This window comes from Rhizophagus irregularis, chromosome 2, assembly GCF_026210795.1.
Source record: "Rhizophagus irregularis chromosome 2, complete sequence".
NCBI lineage: Eukaryota > Fungi > Glomeromycota > Glomeromycetes > Glomerales > Glomeraceae > Rhizophagus > Rhizophagus irregularis.
Genome location: NC_089430.1, coordinates 6,037,893 through 6,058,094, shown reverse-complemented (window position 1 = coordinate 6,058,094; position 20,202 = coordinate 6,037,893). Strand labels below are relative to the sequence as shown.

The 20,202-nt window shown below is 27.6% G+C and overlaps 5 protein-coding genes across 5 annotated transcripts; 1 reads left to right on the top strand and 4 right to left on the bottom strand.

Moving 5' to 3' along the window:
- Nucleotides 1-277: 277 nt before the first annotated feature.
- On the bottom strand, nt 278-2,971 carry OCT59_012613 (uncharacterized protein; the record flags this gene model as incomplete). The annotated part of the gene is made up of 7 exons (XM_066134610.1): nt 278-602; nt 686-776; nt 839-1,205; nt 1,269-2,012; nt 2,094-2,516; nt 2,591-2,611; nt 2,897-2,971. 7 exons carry the CDS (start codon nt 2,969-2,971, stop codon nt 278-280), a joined length of 2,046 nt encoding a protein of 681 aa, XP_065989860.1.
- Nucleotides 2,972-3,193: 222 nt separating this feature from the next.
- OCT59_012612 (uncharacterized protein) lies at nt 3,194-3,781 on the bottom strand (the record flags this gene model as incomplete). Its single annotated transcript, XM_025315547.2, has 1 exon — nt 3,194-3,781. One exon carries the CDS (start codon nt 3,779-3,781, stop codon nt 3,194-3,196), a length of 588 nt encoding a protein of 195 aa, XP_025182522.2.
- A 1,091-nt stretch (nt 3,782-4,872) lies between these two features.
- OCT59_012611 (uncharacterized protein) lies at nt 4,873-5,097 on the bottom strand (the record flags this gene model as incomplete). Its single annotated transcript, XM_066134609.1, has 1 exon — nt 4,873-5,097. One exon carries the CDS (start codon nt 5,095-5,097, stop codon nt 4,873-4,875), a length of 225 nt encoding a protein of 74 aa, XP_065989859.1.
- A 6,067-nt stretch (nt 5,098-11,164) lies between these two features.
- Nucleotides 11,165-11,811, bottom strand: OCT59_012610 (uncharacterized protein; the record flags this gene model as incomplete). The annotated part of the gene is made up of 2 exons (XM_066134608.1): nt 11,165-11,575; nt 11,797-11,811. 2 exons carry the CDS (start codon nt 11,809-11,811, stop codon nt 11,165-11,167), a joined length of 426 nt encoding a protein of 141 aa, XP_065989858.1.
- Nucleotides 11,812-16,576: 4,765 nt separating this feature from the next.
- Nucleotides 16,577-17,099, top strand: OCT59_012609 (uncharacterized protein; the record flags this gene model as incomplete). Its single annotated transcript, XM_066134607.1, has 2 exons — nt 16,577-16,691; nt 16,903-17,099. The coding sequence occupies 2 exons, from the start codon at nt 16,577-16,579 to the stop codon at nt 17,097-17,099; spliced, it is 312 nt and encodes a 103-aa protein (XP_065989857.1).
- Between the last annotated feature and the right edge of the window lie 3,103 nt (nt 17,100-20,202).

The following is a 20,202-nucleotide window of genomic DNA, read 5'->3' as shown; positions in this document are numbered from 1 at the left end:
AAAAATCACATGTGTTGTTTGTGAAATGTGTATCATTTTTAGACGAAAAAAATATTTTTTGTTTATATGTTCATTTTTAAGTTTTTATTTGGGGTACCTGTGGATTCCAGCAATGACGCTATATATAATATTTTAACAATTTCGCTCTGAATAAACTGAAAATTAATTTACTTAACTTCTATTTATAATTTATAAGTTTATAACCATTTTTTTGTATATAAATTTGTATTTTTGAAATATTGTTTTATTCAAAACTTATGTATTATTAACGTAAGTACTATGGCTGATTTTGCACTTGACGCTCTAAAGCTATAGCCGCCATTTCACGTTTACAAGCTGCAGAATATCTACTAATCCAATTTTCAATTGTTTCTATTTTTGGTATTATTTCAGGATCCAACTCTTTACTATTTGCCATATGGATAAGTTCTGATAACATATCATTAGCTGAGTATCGATCACTTTTATCAGCATTACATGCATGAAAAAAACCTTGCAATAATGCAATAACCTTTTTTGATATTCTTGCTCTACTTCTTTTTCCAAACTTTTGATTTGCTTTTAACGCCCATCCAGATGCAAGTTGAAATTCTGCATTAACACTATAATATAAGCAGAAGTCAATCTAATTATTTTATAACTCAGTTTAAAAACAAGTAATATAAAATAAGGTTGGTTTTCTTACTTGAAATTATTTTCTGTATCTACAATTCCATTGTTAATTTGCACTAAATTTTTATTAGGTGTATTTATTCGTAGACGCTTAGAAGAGATATCTAAAAATTGAATAATTTAGCAATTATTGGGTTTATAGAGTAACAAATTAGAAAAAAATCACCAGAATTCGGCACTGGTATAGTCCACAAAGATTTTGGCACAGAAGGTGTAGAAATCATTGGATTTGGTTTCGTTATTTCAATTTTTGATGAATTTCGTGTTTGTATAGGAGAATAATTGGTAAAACTACCTATATTTGGCAAGGTACGTGCTTGTATAGACCCTGCAAATGGCCCATTGATTGGCCATTTCCATTCATTCATATTAGATATCCCAACCAATGATTTTATCTTTTTATCAGTTTTTTCACGATTAGGATTTATTTCCCCTACTGATGTACCACATAGATCTTTGATTGAATTTTCTATATCACTGCCTTCTCTAATTTCAAATTCAATTCTAATATATCTTTTAATGGCATGCGCAATCTATGTGAACCATTTTTAGTACTCTAAAAAAATAATGATTGTTATGTATTTATTAGATCTGACCTGTGCGTGGTGAGAATCTATAGCCGTTTTTGCCTCTCCAGCCTCCAAAAAAATCCAACTCTTTACTTCAATATCGTACCAATCCTTCCAATATGCCATTATAATCATCATTTCACTGTTGTGGTAATGAGGTCCATTATCTGAGATTAATGTAACCCATTTTGGCTTATTGTCCATAACTTCAAATACTGCGTGAAGTGAAGAAGCAGTAAACCATGCGTCCTGTCTTGTATCTGCTGACCAGTGGTCAAATGCGGCCACATTTAGTTTTTCATTTTCCGATTTGGTATATATCAATATAGAATGTAAAGTCCAACCCTTTTTTCCAAAAAATTCAGACTTGGATTCTTGTGCTGATTTTGGTAAGATACACATCTTATAGTCAACAATAAGTATAGCCCCATCATTATCTAATTCTAATAAATTTGCTTGAACCTGTGCATTAAGATATACTTTTCGCGTTTGATGTGCCAAATAATGAAGTAATTTTTCTTTTTTATCGTCTATAAGTTGTATTTCTTCAGCTGGGAGAATTGATTCCAATTTATCAAAAAATGAATAAAGTTTTGGACAATGCGAACACCTTATACTATGCATCTTATTACATTCACCAAATGCATAAGGTAAGCAGTGATCAATACATTCATCATGTTCAGCATGACCATTACTTTTAACGCTAATTTCACGTACATATTCTCTTTTCATATGACGTTTAATTAGTTCTACATCTTGTAATAATTTATTCTATATTTTTTTTAAAAAAAAAAAAAAAAAATGTAAAAAATAATTTATGAATAAAGTACGGAAATTATGTAAATTACATACTTGAACTGAAAGATTTTCAACATGCAATCTTATAATTTTAGCTAAATCATCAAATACTTCATATCCGTATTCTGCACAAATTGAACACAACCCTCCCAAGTCTTCACGATACCTATATGGACCATCTTCAATCCGTCCCATAAATACCGTTCTTTTCATATCATTAGGATAAATTTCTGAAAATCTTTTCCATAATGATTCTTTTTGATCAAGCAGGTAAAGAATCGGATGATTAGTTCTTGGATTAACCTTATACGAACTCATACTAACATTTGCTTTGTCTGAAAAAAAAGCTTCAAATTGGTCTTCTATTTCTTTAGTAAAAGGTGGGCTACGTATAATTATAGGTTTTTTTATTTGTCGGCATCCTGAACCATTGAGTGTAGCATATTTTCTTGCCGCATTAATAGTTGTAGGTGAAACCTAAATTAATATCATCAAATTTATTTAGAATATTTCACGAAGATATACAAGAATATAGTTCATATTATATTTACTCCAAGTCTATTTTGTAATTCCTGATAAGAAAATTGATGTGCAATAATGGATAAAATTCGTCATATCCCATCAGGACCTTTTGGATTTTGTGTTAAACTTTTTGCAAAACAATCCCAAAATATTTGTGACGGATTTTGAATACTTGATGGATATGGATTTAAAAAGCCTAGTTGAAAGAGATTCTTCAAAGTATTTTTATCATCCGTAGGATCTAAAGATCGTGACCAAAATTTATGCTGTTTTTTATATGAATTTTGATAATTCCTAATGTAAGACGAGATAAATCAATTATAAAATACAATTACTGGAGATACTTCACTATTAAAAGGTGTTATATCTGTACAACCAGCAGCTTTAAGCATAGAGCTCCAAGCTTGCATTTCACGATCACTAAATTGGTAATTTTTTGGATATAAATTTGTAAGGATTGTATTTATTTCAATAATATTTCCACCAGACTCTCACTGTTTAAATAAATGTAACCAATTTATTCCAACAATAGTTCGTCTTTTGAGGTGATATTCGTATAAACTATTCATTAGTTTTTCATTACTCCATTGAGATGGTTGACACTTTGGAATATATAATCATCGTAACGCAGATCACGTATATGCATGCTCAAGCCCAAATAATTGTGTACCTTGGAATTTTCCCAAAATTCCAATTTTTTGCCAAACTTCTACAGGTGAACTACCTTCATAATGTGAAATTTTAGTGCTATTATTCCATACTTCTACTATGGACTTGTTTTTTATAAATTTTTGAACAAAAATACAACGTTCTTTTCTAAAAATATGAATAAAAGAAGCCATATATCCTTCTCCAGCACCCAACCAACTTTCTTTTTTAGAAGCACCTAAACTGAAAACCATAATAGTCAGTTTATCTGCTATACTAATAGAATAAGGGCAGAATTCTATATCTTGTAATAATTCGGTAAATATTGAATCCTTATCAAAACCCATAACCATTGAACCCAAAATTTTTGTTTGAGTTTTGAAAATTTGTCTATATAAAGAAGTAATTGCATTAGTTGGATTATCTTCAATTTCACTGGAATCAGAATCACATTGACAAGTATAACCAGGTTGGTTCAAATCAAATTTGTTTCCTTCTAAAATACGCATAGTAAATTTTTTTCCATTTATTTCTACTTGTGTTCTCATACCAATCCGAATAGGATACATCATTTCTATATCATTACTACTTTTTATTGTTGGAATAAACTACCAGTTTCGTGAAAATGGTCCATAATGTAAGCGGGGTTCAATTATTCTACAAGAAACTAACGTAACTGCTAGTTCGCGTCGTTTTATCATAAGTACGATAATATTTACACAATTTTTTAAACAATAACTATTTGTATATTTATATGATTATTATTTAATATGTAAAATTGTTAACTATAACGAAACTAGCCTTAACAAACACAGAATCACTATGGGTTTCTTGAGATTCACGAAGAATATGAAAAAATTATAAGTTATTAACCCAAAAATCAATTACGTGGCTTATATGCACGTGCTATACATGATCGATGAATTACAAATTAAATCTTTTGCTATTTCCATTTAGTTTATGAGATTTAAGTGTCTTTTGAGTTTTATCACTAAGAGTTGATCCTATATGTTTAAAAAAAGAGTATTGTTAAACAATTCTGCTGATCGATTTAAAAATTAAACATATGACTTACGCTTATAATTAACATGCTGACAGATCATCTCACGTTCTTTCCAATCACTTACAGTTCTGGAAAAGATGGATTTTTTTCGAAATTAAACAAATAAAAAATAAACATTAAGTTAAAAAAAATCAAACTAATAAATTCATGCCAATTATTTACCCTATCAATACATTTATTAATTTCACTAAGAGGCATATCATGATATTCAGTAGTAGGGCATAAAGGATAGAGCTTTTCAGCTACTAAAAGTCTCATAAACTCCTGCAATTTTTAGAGAACAATTTTTTTTAAAAAAAAATACAATTATAAACATTATAATACCATATAACCATGCCAAATTCTTTTGGTATATGAAGATAAGAAGAAATGTTTTGGTGTTTATATTTTCCTTTTGAAATTGGCTATATGACGTGCAATAAAAATAAATACAGTAATAATAAGTAATAAACCCAAAAAATATGTATGTAAATATGTAATGTTTTAGTTAATTTTACCTGTTCAGACTTATTGCTAGAGAATTTAGCAGTATCACTTTTTTGATTTATAATCTTTTTTTCATTTTTGTTGTATTATTTTTTCAATTTAACGATCCTTTTTTTATAATTTACTATCAGATGATTTGGCTTCTGATATTTTTGGTTGATTTAATATTAATAATTTTTTTGTTTTTTTCTGTTTTATTTTATTAGTATTTTCTAGTTTTGCAATTTCTTGTTTAAGTTCAGCAATTTTTTTGGATGTTTCATTTTCTTCATATTTACTGTTAAAAGAGCTACTCTCAGAGTTGGATGTTTCAGTTGTTTCACTATCATTATATTCCATTTTAGATAATATAGTAAATAGTGAATATTAAATAACTTGATAATATAAACTTATATGAAATTATTTTTTTTTTCTTGCTTTGGAAGAAAAGATAAAAGTTGTAATCATTATAATCACGAAATTATGCTTAAACTATATATGGTGCATATCACCTAAACTCATCAAATAAAATTAGTGATTTTAAAAAGCTAACTACTTGTTAAAATTATATGATAATTAAAAATGTAAACCGATAAAATTACACTTTGAGTTCTTCTCTTTCAAATTATCGGATTACTTTTCCTTTATCTAACATATTTCAAAAGTTATTAAAGTTTAAAGTTAGCATATTTTATATATAAATATAACATAACCCTTTTTTTTTTCTTTGTTTAGAGGGTAGTGGAAGCATATACTGAAATCTTATAATATGGTGATCCTATATAATTCAATAGTAACTATAGAAGGATATAGGTGAATTTTATAAGGTGATGGTAGGGCACAGGAGCAATCTTATGGATGGGGAACTGGTTTGGAGTTTTAATAAATTAGTTATATAACAGATGCTTTTGTATTCTTATATATAATTAATAAACTCACAAATTGCACTACCTTGCAAAAAAAAAAAAAAGTTAGCATATTTTTATATATCTCTATATTAACTTATATATAAATGAGAAAATTTCGGAATTATTCTATCATGTGATATTGATTATAACCAATTATATTGATTTATTTGTTATAATAAATTGTGATCAAAATTTTAATTACTAAATAAAGTTAGACTATTGCCTTATTTAGAAGTAATAAATCCTAATTTAGTAATGATCATCATAAAATAAAAATTCGGACTATTGATGAGTTTAGGTGATATGCACCATATCAATTTTGGTGGCGCAGTATTTACGCCTATCCTATTATTAATATATAGCCCATTGTTGATTTTCTTATCATTAAAGAATGTGGCACAGCTGGAAATTTTAACAAACGTTGATTGTTTTGAAACATTACATAATTTCCTAGCTAATATTGCATCATTTGCCTTATTTCTTTCATAATTAGACTATTTATGGTGACATTATTATTTCTATACAGTGCTTAGAATTTTTATTATTTAAACTAAATCATATCATTTATAATCATTAAAAATATTATCAAAATTTTAATTATCAAAATAACAAACTAAAAAAAAATGATTACAAAAAATTGTCAAAAAAAAGAAAAAATAGAAGTAACAAATAAAGGATTAAAAGTCTCTTGTAATTGCCTAAAATGCCAAAGGTTTCCTTTAGATGGATCTAGATGACACATAAAATTTGGTTAGTATATTGATCATATCCCTTATATTCAGCTGTAATTTTTCTGGAATCATCTGTATTTATTTATCTTTTTTTTTAATTTTGATGAATGTTTTCTAATGTTCATTTATTTCACAGGTAAAACGCTGACCAATCGGGTACCTACCCGATTGGTAACTTTTTTTTTGATCGGTCACCTGATTTATTCAATAGTTAGAAATTGGTGTACACTTCAATCGGGTATCAATCAGGTTAATACCCGATTGATAACTATTGTTCAGTTTAAATTTACTGATTGATTTCTATTGTTTCAATTAGACTATTGATAAACTATTTTTCTTTAACTAAAATTAAACTATTTTATACTATTGAAATTTACACTAACATTTTTTTCGAACATTTACTTTTAAAACTTAAAAAAAAGTTTAAACTATTTCATACTATCTTTAACATTTTTTTCAAACATTTACTTTTGAAACTTTTAAAAAAATTTTTTTTTTTAGGAAATTGGTTCCGATTTGGATACCGGAATCCCACAAAAGTTTCAAACATTTACTTTCAAAACTTTATTAAACTGAAAAAACCATTTATTTGAAGATATTAATAAACGATTTTTAACATTTTTTTAACATTTTATTGTAGGGAATCGGTTATAATGAATCCCATAAGTGAGTTTTGAAAAATAATTTTTTGAAACTCACTTTTTTTTTAATATTTAATTATAGGGAATCGGTTATAACGAATCCCATAGGTGAGTTTCGAAAAATAATTTTTTGAAACTATTAAAAAACGTTTTAACATTTTTTTAAAACGTTTTTTTTTAATATTCAATTATAGGGACGAATCCCATAGGTTAGTTTCGAAAAATAATTTTTCAAAACTATTAAAAAACGTTTTTAACGTTTTTTTTCTAATACACTATTATAGGGAATCAGTTACAACGAATTTCATAGGTGAGTTTTGAAAAATAATTTTTCGAAACTCTTTTTTTTAATATACAATTATAGGGAATCGGTTATAACGAATCCTATAGATTAGTTTCGAAAAATAATTTTTCGAAACTATTAAAAAACGTTTTTAACGTTTTTTTTTATTATTCAAATATAAGGAATCGGTTACAACGAATCCTATAGGTTAGTTTCGAAAAATAATTTTTTGAATCTATTAAAAAATGTTTTAACATTTTTTTAAAACGTTTTTTTTTAATATTCAATTATAGGGAATTGGTTATAACGAATCCCATAGGTGAGTTTCGAAAAAAAATTTTGAAACTTTTTTTTTTAATATACAATTATAGGGAATTGGTTATAACGAATCCTATAGATTAGTTTTGAAAAATAATTTTTTGAAACTATTAAAAAATGTTTTAACGTTTTTTTAAAACATTTTTTTAATATTCAATTATAGGAACGAATCCCATAGGTAAGTTTCGAAAAATAATTTTTCAAAACTATTAAAAAATGTTTTTAACGTTTTTTTTCTAATACACTATTATAGGGAATCGGTTATAACGAATCCCATAGGTAAGTTTCGAAAATTATTTTTCGAAACTATTAAAAAAACGTTAACTAACGTTTTTTTATTATTCTATTATAGGGAATTGGTTATAACGAATCCCATAGATAAGTTTCGAAAAATATTTTTTGAAACTTTTAAAAAAACGTTAACTAACGTTTTTTTTTAATTCTATTATAGGGAATCGGTATAACGAATCCCATAGGTAAGTTTCGAAAAATTATTTTTCAAAACTATTAAAAAAATGTTAACTAACGTTTTTTTATTATTCTATTATAGGGAATCGGTTATAACGAATTCCATAGATAAGTTTCAAAAATTATTTTTCGAAACTTTTAAAAAAATGTTAACTAATACTTTTTTATTATTCTATTATAGGGAATCGGTTATAATGAATCCTATAGATAAGTTCGAAAATATTTTTCGAAACTTTTAAAAAAATGTTAACTAACGTTTTTTTTTAATTCTATTATAGGGAATCGGTATAACGAATCCCATAGGTAAGTTTTGAAAAATATTTTTTCGAAACTATTAAAAAAACGTTAACATTTTTTTTTAATTCTTTTATAGGGAATCAGTATAACGAATCCCATAGATAAGTTTCGAAAAATATTTTTTTGAAACTATTAAAAAAACGTTAATGTTTTTTTTTAATTCTTTTATAGGGAATCGGTATAACGAATCCCATGGGTAAGTTTCGAAAAATATTTTTTCAAAACTATTAAAAAAACGTTAACGTTTTTTTTTAATTCTTTTATAGGGAATCGGTATAACGAATCCCATAGGTAAGTTTCGAAAAATATTTTTTCGAAACTATTAAAAAAACGTTTTTAACGTTTTTTTTTTAAATGTTCTATTATAGGGAATTGGTATAACGAATCCCATAGAATCCCATAAGTAATAAGTTTCAGAAATTTTTTTTTGAAACTATTAAAAAAACGGTAATAAACGTTTTTTTATTATTCTATTATAGGGAATTGGCTCTGATAGATGTATATACCGGAATCCCATAAGTAAGTTTTAACTTTTGAAACTTTTTTTAAAAAACTTTTTTTAATGTTTTTTTATTTCTTTTGTAGGGAATTTGCTCCAACCTGTATACCGGATTCCAGATAAAATTTCAGTATTAGTAGTATTTCTGATTTTGTATTTTTAATAATTAATAAATTTAAATTATTAAATGTAATTATTGTAAAATATCAAATAAATTTAAATAAAAATGTATGCAATCGGCAGATTTCTTATTGTTATAAATTTATCAAAAAGTTATCAATCGGTATACTGATATGTCAAATAGTAAATATCCAGTAAATATCCTATTGGTAACTATTAATACCCGATTATACTCTATTGAATATCCTGATTGGTACCCGAGTATCCTCCTTTTGCGCCATCTTTTGACAGCAATCGGGTTTACCGATTGATAAAATTTTTTAAAAAAATAGGGACCAATCAGGTGGAATTCGGTCACCTGATTGATTCCCGATTTGACATCGTTCGACGAGTGTTTGTTTTTTTCTTTTTAGGCATTCTTTGAAGTACCTTAACTATACTTTTTATTAGTATGCAAATATTCTGGTTTATTAGTATAAACAGACTTGAGGTTAGAGGTTATAAGCTATCCCACCAGCTGGCAAATTATATGAAATTTCTTTAATTCTCAAAGAAAGCCTTGCTAAAGTCATCTTTAGTGTAGGTCTATTAATACATTGCCTTAATTGAGCGTGGCTACATACGAAGTTTATGATTCTTAAACTATATATATATATATTGATATAATATTTTAGCATATTTTTCTAATTTTTAAATTTGTGTATTTTTTACATATAGAATATGATATTCCATTAATTAATTTTCACCATATAACAAAGATATTGCAAAAATACGCTAGTTGAGCAATTTGTTGATGTGAGAGTGATATAGATTCAAAATTTCAAATGGTGAAAGTAATTAGTAATTGCATGAATTAAATAAATAGTACAAATTTCAAACAAATTTCAAAAATCCATATTAAAATAATTGTACAATTTCTATTTAGAATTTAATAACTTTATAAAAAATCTACAATAATCACACATTTAAGTTTACGAAATAAAATTTAATTTAATATTAAATGTCAGAATATTAATAATGTTACAAAAAGCCTACAATAATCATATGATTAAATTTTATGAAAAAATGCGATTTTATTCAATTATATAAAGGAGTTTGCTATTTATCGCCAGCGGCGATCATCGCCAGCGTCACGTGATTTTTTAATTTTGGCCGGAATTAAATGATCTACATAGAAATTGCCTTTGTTGGAATCTTGTGTAACCCATTTTCTCGATTTTTATGAGAAACAAAATTGCCTTTTTTTGGATTGTGTAACATTACTCAAGTTTCCAAAAAGGCAATTTTGGCCGGAATTATAAAATTTAGCTGAAATTATAGGATGTGACAAATAAGGGTGACAAATAGGATTTTTCATACTAAAAAAATTTTAAGTACCTAGAATACATAGTAAAAACGGAAACAAGGAGGGTGTGATGCGGGGTGACAAATTATACATTATTAAAAATCACGTGATGCCGGCGATGATCGCCTCCGGCGATTCATAGCAATTTTATTATATAAATACTAAACAAAAACTAGATAATTATTACAAAAATAAAACAAAAACTGCACGATTTTTATACAATGACTTTTTACTGGGAAGGCATTAAAAGGTAAAAAAATAATAGCTAGACCTTCTGTTGAACATAGGAGACCAGTTGGTTATAATAAACCACTTTTACTTAGCTATACTGAAGTTCGGCATCTATTAGAACCCAGTGAATTAGAAGGTGGTAGAAGAAGGACAACCGATTGCAATTGGTCTCCCGAAGTTTTTACAATTGATTCTTATTTGATAAAAGAAAATCAACCTATTCTCTATAAGCTTTACAATATTCCTAGATGCTCATTTGTAAAAGAAGAACTCCAAATTGTAAAGGATGCACAATTACCTCCTCAATGGATACTTAAGCATTAGACTTACCTCCTCTTTCTTCTACCAGATATATTATTTGTTTGAAAGCATCACTTAAATAATCATCAATTTCAGCTCAATTGTAAACTATAATTTGTTTATTTCATAACCAATCACTTCTCAAACTTTTTTTGTTTTCATTTCCAGGCTTATCATCTAGGAGAAATTTAGCTAGTAAGCATAAAGCAAACTTAAATTGCCTACGCTTATCAAATTCTTTCTCAAGTAATTCTCTGAATTGCTTTCTTCAGCTTTCTAAAAATTTTCATATATCACTTCTATTATTAGGATAAGATTGGTGAACTTTTGCACGATGTACTGCTATAGCTCTTCTTTTGAGTGCCGTGCCTAATTCTTCTTGCTCCCTAAATTCTAGGTCTCTTTCTTGTTCATCAGTAATTTCTCCTAAGCACTCAAATTCTTTATTAATCAAATTCTTAGATTTATCATTCCTATGAGCTTGTGTTCTAAGTTTAGGGCCAGCTTTAGGCTCTGATATCTTTTTATATTTCTCTAACTCTTTTAATGTTGGTAGGCGAACTGCCTCTGGATCATTTAGTTCAAGATCATGGAAAAGTGTTAGGCATCCATCTAGATCATTAGCTTCAAATGGCTCAACACCTAGATCTAATTCTTTCCAATGTTTTTGCAATCTTGCTCCCCATGTTTTAATTCGCTATCTGGACACTAGTCGAATAAAGAAATTTCAGGTTATCAAGTTTCAGAACAAGTATCAGGATAAATTAGGAATCGATATTTGCCTGAAACTTGATAAGTTATATCAGGTTATTATCATATAATTGATTATTGTTTATATATCATATGGTATTTAACTTACAGTACCTGATACCTACAAAGAATAATAATCAGGTAAATTCTGAGTTTTTATAAGATCACCTGATAAATCCCCATTATTTATGTTTTCACGTTTAAAAAAATACTTTGTCGAAATTAAGCATCACATGATTTTAAGAAAAATTCTTATTTTAAAGTTTAGTTAACGATATATTTTTGGGAGATCACTGATCCTGTCTATTTTCTACTAGCCGAATTTAGACTTTATTAATAGCTTAAATAAAGTAAGTTTTGGAATTTTTTTTTTTCTTCTTCTTTATGGTAAAGTTTCGAAGTTGAATTTCGAAACGAATTTTGGAAATATTAATGTTTGGGACATTATAAATCATCTCTAATATATGTCCTGCAGTTTCAGTTCCAACAATAATAAAATTATGGTTATGAATGCCCTCTAACCAAATAAAGGTTATCATCACCTTTTATTTTCATTTTTAAAGCGGGCAATTGAGACTCCTTTAAAAAATGCTTCTTTAGCGTTTTTTTAAACTGGCTCTGAAGACTTGGATTTTAGAGCCCTAAGTATATTTTTGAACTATTTTCAAGACTATAAACTTTAATTTCAGAGTCCTGGATAAGTTCCAAACAGGTTGAAATAAGCTTTTTTAAAAAAAGTTAATTTTTCATTTTATTTTAGAATCGGAATTCTAGAGTAGTTTCAACCTTACCGGCAATTTACAAGAATAGGTAAGTCAAAGAGTTTTTTCCTTTTGCTTTTTTGTTTCAATTTTAAAAGCTTACGTTTTTTTTTTATTTTAGATTTCGGGTAAAATTTTAAAGAATCGGTAAGTTTATTTTTCGTGTATTGTATATTTTTCTTTTGTTTTGTATTTATACTAATTTATGACTTTTTCCCTCCTTTAGGTCCTGATAGCGAACGGTTCTTTCATATTTTTGATTTCAGTAATAATTTTTTTTCCTTAATTTTTACTTTTAAAATGAACTGTTACTAACAGTTCTTTTTTTCTTTTTTTTAGGCAGTTTTTTTGGTCTTCTTGGAGTTTAGACTTGGGATCTCGGTAAGTAAAAATGTTTTTTAATGGTCTTTAACTTGCCGAACTTTACTAACAGTTCGTTTTCTTCCTTTTTTTTAGCTTTCTAGCAATAAAGAGAAGAATGGCTCTTTTTAGGTGCAGATTTTGATACGGTAAACGTAATATATTTTTTTTCCTTAATTTATTTAATTTCTTTTAATGAAATGGCTACTAACATTTCATTTTTTCTTTTGTAGATGGTCAGGAATTACACATACGTGTATAAGAAATACCAATATAATATTTTTTATAGATTTTGGATACCATTTATAACTGGTAAGTTATAAAAAAACTTTAATTTAAATAGAAGGCGTGTAGATATGTACTAACCTTCTATTTTCTTTTATTTATAGATTCCAGATCCCGTTCGTTCTTATTTTTTGTTATTCTGGAATACCGAAGATGCGCATTTTGAAGGTAACTTTGGCTTATTAATTTATTTCTTTGTTTTTTATTTAAACGAAATGTTGACTAACGTTTCGATTTTCTCTTTTTGTAAGTTCATGGCTTCCCAGACGGCATTTTGAAGGTAAAACTTTGAAAAACTTTATTTTATTTTTATTTAACGAACATTAACTAATATTTGTTTTGATTTTTTGTAGATCTAAGATGTCACCGGATTCCATTTCGAAGGTAAAATTTTGAAATGATTTTTTTTATTTTTTAACGGACGTTATACTAATATTCGTTTTTCTTTTATTTTTTGTAAGTTAGGACGCTGCTGGACTCCATTTTGAAGGTATTTCCTTCAAAAGTCTTTTTTTTATTAATGTTATTTAACAAACGTTAGTTAACGTTCGTTCTTATTTTTTGTAGGTCCAGAATACTAAAGGAGCTGATCCTAGACCTACACTGGTCAAAATCAAGGTTATCGGGTACATATCGGGTACCCGATATGTGTGCAATATATGTGATATATGTGTATGATATTTAACAATACTACATATATCGGGTGCCTGATAAGTATAGTAAAAATGTAGAAAATCGGTGACATATATTGTAAACATCATGTACATATCTTATACATATCGGGTAGTCAAATATCAATCACATATCATAGATTTATCAGATACCCGATATATTATAGTAAAATATCGGATAGATATCGTACATTTATCAGATAGTGCCGATATACATGTCCGAAGTATACCTAATAGGCTTAATAGGCTAATAGCTATAATTTACTGATTTTATTATTGAACGCATATCAAAAATAATATTTATTTAATGCAATAATATGAATGCTAATAAATTTATAATTTAAATTCAATTATAATATTAATTTATTTATTTAATTGTTAATTAATTACAAATAAATAAAATTACAAAAAATCATAAAAATTATTCTAGCTGTATAAAAAATTAGAATTATGTGTAAAATAATGTGTTCACTTATTTGCTGCATATTTTTATCTGTTTAATATTTAAAAGAAAGAAATAGAAATAGTAAAGTATTTTAGTAATAAAGATATTAGTATGAATAATGTTAAACGAAATTGTTAAAGAAAAGGAATGGTATTAGAAAATGTTAATAAAAAAAAAGAAAAATAAAATGGATAGAAAATGTTAGTATGTTTAGTAGTATTAGTAGAAACAAACGTTAGATTAGAAAAAAGAAAGAGTGTTAAAAAAAATATTAATAATATAAATAAAAATTAGTAAAAAATATACCTTTATATTTATTCCAGTTTTATTCCACCTCTTTTTTTCGAAGTTTGCTATTTAAAGAGAAAATAGATCTTGTTATTATATTTTTTTAATAAAATAAAAAATAAATATTTAAGTTACCTTGATATGCGTTACTATCATATTCTTCTGAAAATACATTATATCTTCTTTTTCCTTGGGTTTACTGTATATAAACCAAATTAATCTTTGATTAAATTTTTTTAAAAAGAATGCTTAAATTACCTTGACATGTGTTGGTTCCAAATTCTTTTGATTTAGATTTTTTTTTCTTGAATTCGCAGATATAGGATTACCGCCTTGATTAAGGTTGCTTGCCGAAACCTAGGGGTTTAGGCAAGATGGTGTTTCGCCGAAAAGCGAAATTCTGCCGAAACTATATTAAAGTTATATTAAAAAACTGGCGAAACTTTAGAGAAAGGTGAAACTGCCGAAACTTATTATAAATGCCGAAACTGCCGAAACTCTGCCTAAACTATAATAAATCTATAGTAAAATTTTGACAAAACTAATTGTAGGATTTTGAAGAGGTTTAGACAAGCAACCTTAGCCTTGATGTACAGTATCAAAAAATGTCCGCTCTTGATGTGGAAGGTACTTAGGAACCACCTCTTCTCCCGATTAATGAGACCCTAAGTCAGAGGAGGCTAGCCTATCGGGCAGGAGTACCCTACAACTTCATCCCTAGGTAGTCAAAAACCTCGGGTGTTCCAGACCACAGCGTACTACATGATTAGTCTTTGGACATGTTGGGATTTGATAAGTGAGAGAAAAAATAACTCCAGCGCCAGCATTTTGTAAAGAATAATAAAATAATATTTTTAAGTTAGTTCTTTCTTTATTAAATTTTTGAAAAAGTTTTGTTTCTTAAAATCATAATATTGTAAAAAAATGCTGGTTGCTACAACTGACGGACAACGACAAATTGTCAGGCTACCCCGGACAAAGTAATTGGAAGGCAGAAAATGTCATAAAATATCCAGCCCTATTTCATAACATTTTCCTCCAGGCTAAAGCAAATATTACAAAAGAAATTGCAAATATATTTAACAAGCAATAGATACATGGCCGTTGAAAAATATATTCACACTTCATATTGTAATACCACAGTCTAACAAAGAAAGACAAGAAATTGCAAATATATTTAACAAGCAATAGATACATGGCCGTTGAAAAATATATTCACATTTATACCACAAAGAAGGACTCAAACCACAACATATTGTAAAGAAAGATATGAAAAATACGTGTATATCCTATTTTCATACCTTGCTTAACAGCTTCACTATTTATTTTAAATCAGCTTTTCTCTTTTTTGTATGTGGGTAGGTGGGCATATTATTTCCTTTCTTTTATTCTTTTCTTTTGAATGGTACATTTTTGTAAGTTTTAATAAGAAAAGAATTGAAAATAAACAAAAAAACAATCACACGATTTTATCTATTTTTAGATATCACATGCATGTAATCATAATGATCCTAATTGGTTAATATATCAATAACAATGATGATTATCTGTTATTGGAGAATTAAGTTGATTTATAATATTATTGATGTAATTATTTATTGGACGAACTTATTAATGATTATTGAGAATTTTTTTTATTTATGTATATAATTTTATATCATTTTTAATATTTTTAAATATTACAGAATTAATTTTTTTATTATCTTAAACAACATCGACGTGACATAAATAAAATTACGTTGATAAATTTATATTTCAAAATAATCTGATTGAATAATCATACGTGATATACATCCAATATCCAATATGAATAAATTTAGCCGCTGCTTTGCATCGGGTATTAATTGATTAATAAGCTTATAATAGATCACGGGCGATGGTCGCAATTATAATTTATTTATACAGACTAAATGTTTTAATTATATAGATTCTAGATGGCATAATAATGAAGATTAAGAATTATCATTTTTGTTTACCCGCATAGCTTTTATATTTATCAGTTGTTTTTTATAAGTTCAAAAATCAAAAACCAATTAACAATATTATATTAAAAAATAAGAAAATTTGATATAAGAATATTGTTTATTATTATAATAAAAAATATAATAAAAATAATAAACTAAAATAAAAGATTAAAAATGACGATTTCAGGAGGGAAGAAAAAGGGGAAGGGAAAGGGGAAACGAAAGGTAAGGGAAGGGGAAGGGGAAAACGAAAGGGAAGGGAAGGGGAAGGGGAAGGGGAGAACGAAAGGTAAAGGGGAAAACGAAAGGGAAGGGGAAGGGAAAGGGGAGAACGAAAGGTAAAGGGGAAACGAAAGTGAAGGGGAAGGGGAAGGGGAAAGGAAGGGAAGGGAAAACAAAAGGAAGGGAGGGTCTATTTTTCACAAAATTCATGGAATAAGATTATAGTTTTACGCATTAGTGATATATATCCATCTAATTATAAATTCATGATTAATTAGTATTTACCTTAATTCCTATTTCTTCTTCTTCTATTTCTTCTTCTTCTATTTCTTCTTCTCCTCCTCCGATCGCTGCTACTGCTGCTGCTGCTGCTGCTGTTGCTGCTGCTGCTACGGCTTCAGGAATGACGCCGACATCGTTCCCTATACCTATAGGTCCATCGATCTACTCTCTGCTGCAGGTACGCCCTGCGTAACCTGTCTAAAATAAAAAGAAAAAAATGTAAATATAAATTTAATGAATCAGTAATATATACAAAGTATCATAATTAAAATCGAATCAATTACTAGTTTGCAGCCAGAATTCATCGCTTAATTCATTAAAAAAGCGAATATCGTAATTGTTGGGAGAGTGGATCGGGTGACCATCAGGATTCCCTAAAATAAATAAAATTGGTTTTATGTGAATTGGTTAAGAAATTTAACGTTAACCTCAAATATACAAACCATTATTAATCCTAGTCAAATTTTCGAAACCTATTATTAATTAAATATATTAATAAAGTATTTACTAATATTCACAAATTAATTACAAATGGTAAAAGATTCACCTCTCTTCAATGCCCTCCATTTATTGCGGCATTGATTTTGGGTGACAATAAAGTTATAATTGTTGCTTATTCTCCTAGCTATTTTTGCCCATATTATTGAATGATCTCGGATCGAACGATCCTTGAAAACATTATGGTACAAGCGCCAGTATCTAATTAGTATAAATAAAGTTACCATTTTAACTTTCCATTTTTTTTTATTGTAAGATTTATCAGTTATACAAATTTACCTAATTAATGCCCTGGTGGCATCGAACGGCCAGTTGGAAAGTACGTTATTTATGTTGACGTTTAAAATATTAAGGTTGGCCATTTATTATAAATAAAAAATTGATTTATTGTGATAAAAAATTGGGTTAAAAAGATTGATTTATTATGATGAAAAATTGGGTTAAAAAGATAAATAAAAAAAATTCGATAATTGCCTTATTTATGTAAAAAAATATACCACTTTTCTGCGCATAATCATAATATAATTTGATCTTAATTGTGATTATTTCTATTATTTCTGTATTACGAATCAGAGAAATAATTTTGTATACTCTTAAAAAAATCAGTTTTAAAGTAATCAATTAAATTGATATGTTTGATTGATACAGGTATTACACAATTAAATGATACAAGTATTATATCATTAAATTCATTATACAGAAAACAATTTTAAGAACTATAATATATCCAGCGTAAATAAATTAAATATTCTCCTTGCAAGTTGAGTGAACGTCACGAGAAAAAAATTTATAAATTTATTAAATCAGTCTTTGTTTAAATTTTATTTTTTTACAAATACAATTATGACCGACACCGACCGATTATCGGTGTGGTATGATACCAATGATTGTTATTTAATAATGTTAATGTATTTCGTACATGATTTGCATACAATCAATTTTAATTGTAAAGTAATTGTAAAAATTTGCGTTTGCATAATTAAATATTAATCGCGAATTAATCATCGGTAGATCTTTATTCTATATAAGGTTAATTTTGACTTTGTCTACGAGCAAAATTTAATATTGTCACTTAACAAATTTAGCAATTTATGATTTTGGTGTGATGATCAATTTTAATTATTATAAAAGGAAATTTTATTATTGTATTCTGTATGACCGTATTACCTTTATTATCGAATGTAATACAATGAAATGTTAATTTTTAAAGAAATCTATAAATTAAATTTTCTATTTAATGGTATTATTGACAAATATTTCCTTTTTCCTACGCACACACTTTTGAATTTTGTAGCTCTACATAGTATTCTATGAACAGCTATTATTGAATCACAACCTTCCTGAAAGTATTCAGCTTGCCATAGTTCGGTATTTGATATCTCTGGTTCTATGAATCTATGTTTAAACCGGATATCAGAGGAAGGTGCACTTTTATACCACTTAACATATGCTAAAAGATGTTTTCTTGGTCCTTCAGGTAATCTAAGTGTATGTTCAAAATAATATTGAACATCTCCTGGGTATATATCAACTGAATCATCATTAGACGCTTTCCATTTTGCAAGAATAGTTACATTTTTTTCTTGATGACCCGAAATCATAGATCCAAATATTTCAGCACCAATTTGTAATCTTACGTGTTGATCAATTACCAGGTCCATAAATCCTAATACTTTATTTTGTTCTTTTTCATATAATATAGAATACCATTCACATAGAAATCTACGCAATTCTAAAGGTATCATAACTTTGAAACACGAAGGATTAAGCATTTGACCCGGTAATTTCTCAGTACCATATATTTTGGAAAACGTAGATGTATTATGTCTCATGGACAAAAAGTGTTGTAACTCATCCTTTTCTGCCGTAAATGCCAAACTACCCACAGCTTGTTTTGGCATAATAAGACTAAGAGATTTTTTTAGAAGACCAGATGACCATTTATAAGATAAATGATAATCTATTAAAGTATTCTTAAGAACGATTCGCATAAGTTCAGGCTCTATTTGTCGATTACTATTAGGGTATGATCCTGGATAATAATAATAGATTTATTTGTATTCTTTATTTTTAAAAAATATTAACATAACAACAAACATCTTACCAATATATCCATTAAGTCTCTCATATGGAAAAAGCCAAAAACTATATATGAAACCATAGTCACGGTAACAGTCGGAAATATAAAGTGCAAGGTATATGTTGCTTGTTATAAATTCTGGCTCATATGTTCTTTCTATAAGGTGAGCCATGTCCTTCAACCTCTCTTGCGCTTCTCTCAGATCATCTTCTGTAATAAATCTTGCTACTAAAAGATTACATGCTCGAACAAAATGTCCTAAGATTTTTCTATCATTATTATCTAGCATGTCCCATAGTATAGGCGTGGAATAAATCATAATAAAGGTTTTTCATTGATCAGCAGTTAAATTTGAAAAACCTTCATTTCCAATTGCAATCTTTGGGGGATTCTACCGATATCAGAAGGTAATTCAATATAATCCAGTCTCTTTTGTGCAATTCGAAGTTGCTCCATGCTTAACTTATTTTGATTAATGAAAATGGATTTGATTATCCATTTTGCTATACCTAGAAAAAAACAATGCATTGGATCCACCACGGCAAATCTTATGGGATCCATATATGGTAAGCGAAGCAACTCGCTCCACCTTACACCATGTTCTTTAAAATGTGTATCTCTGGAGGACTTCGAATTGCATTGCAACCATTCATGAGCATATTGCCTATGTAATGAAGGATTTATGGGATTTGTTATCCATTTATCATATTCTTGCATT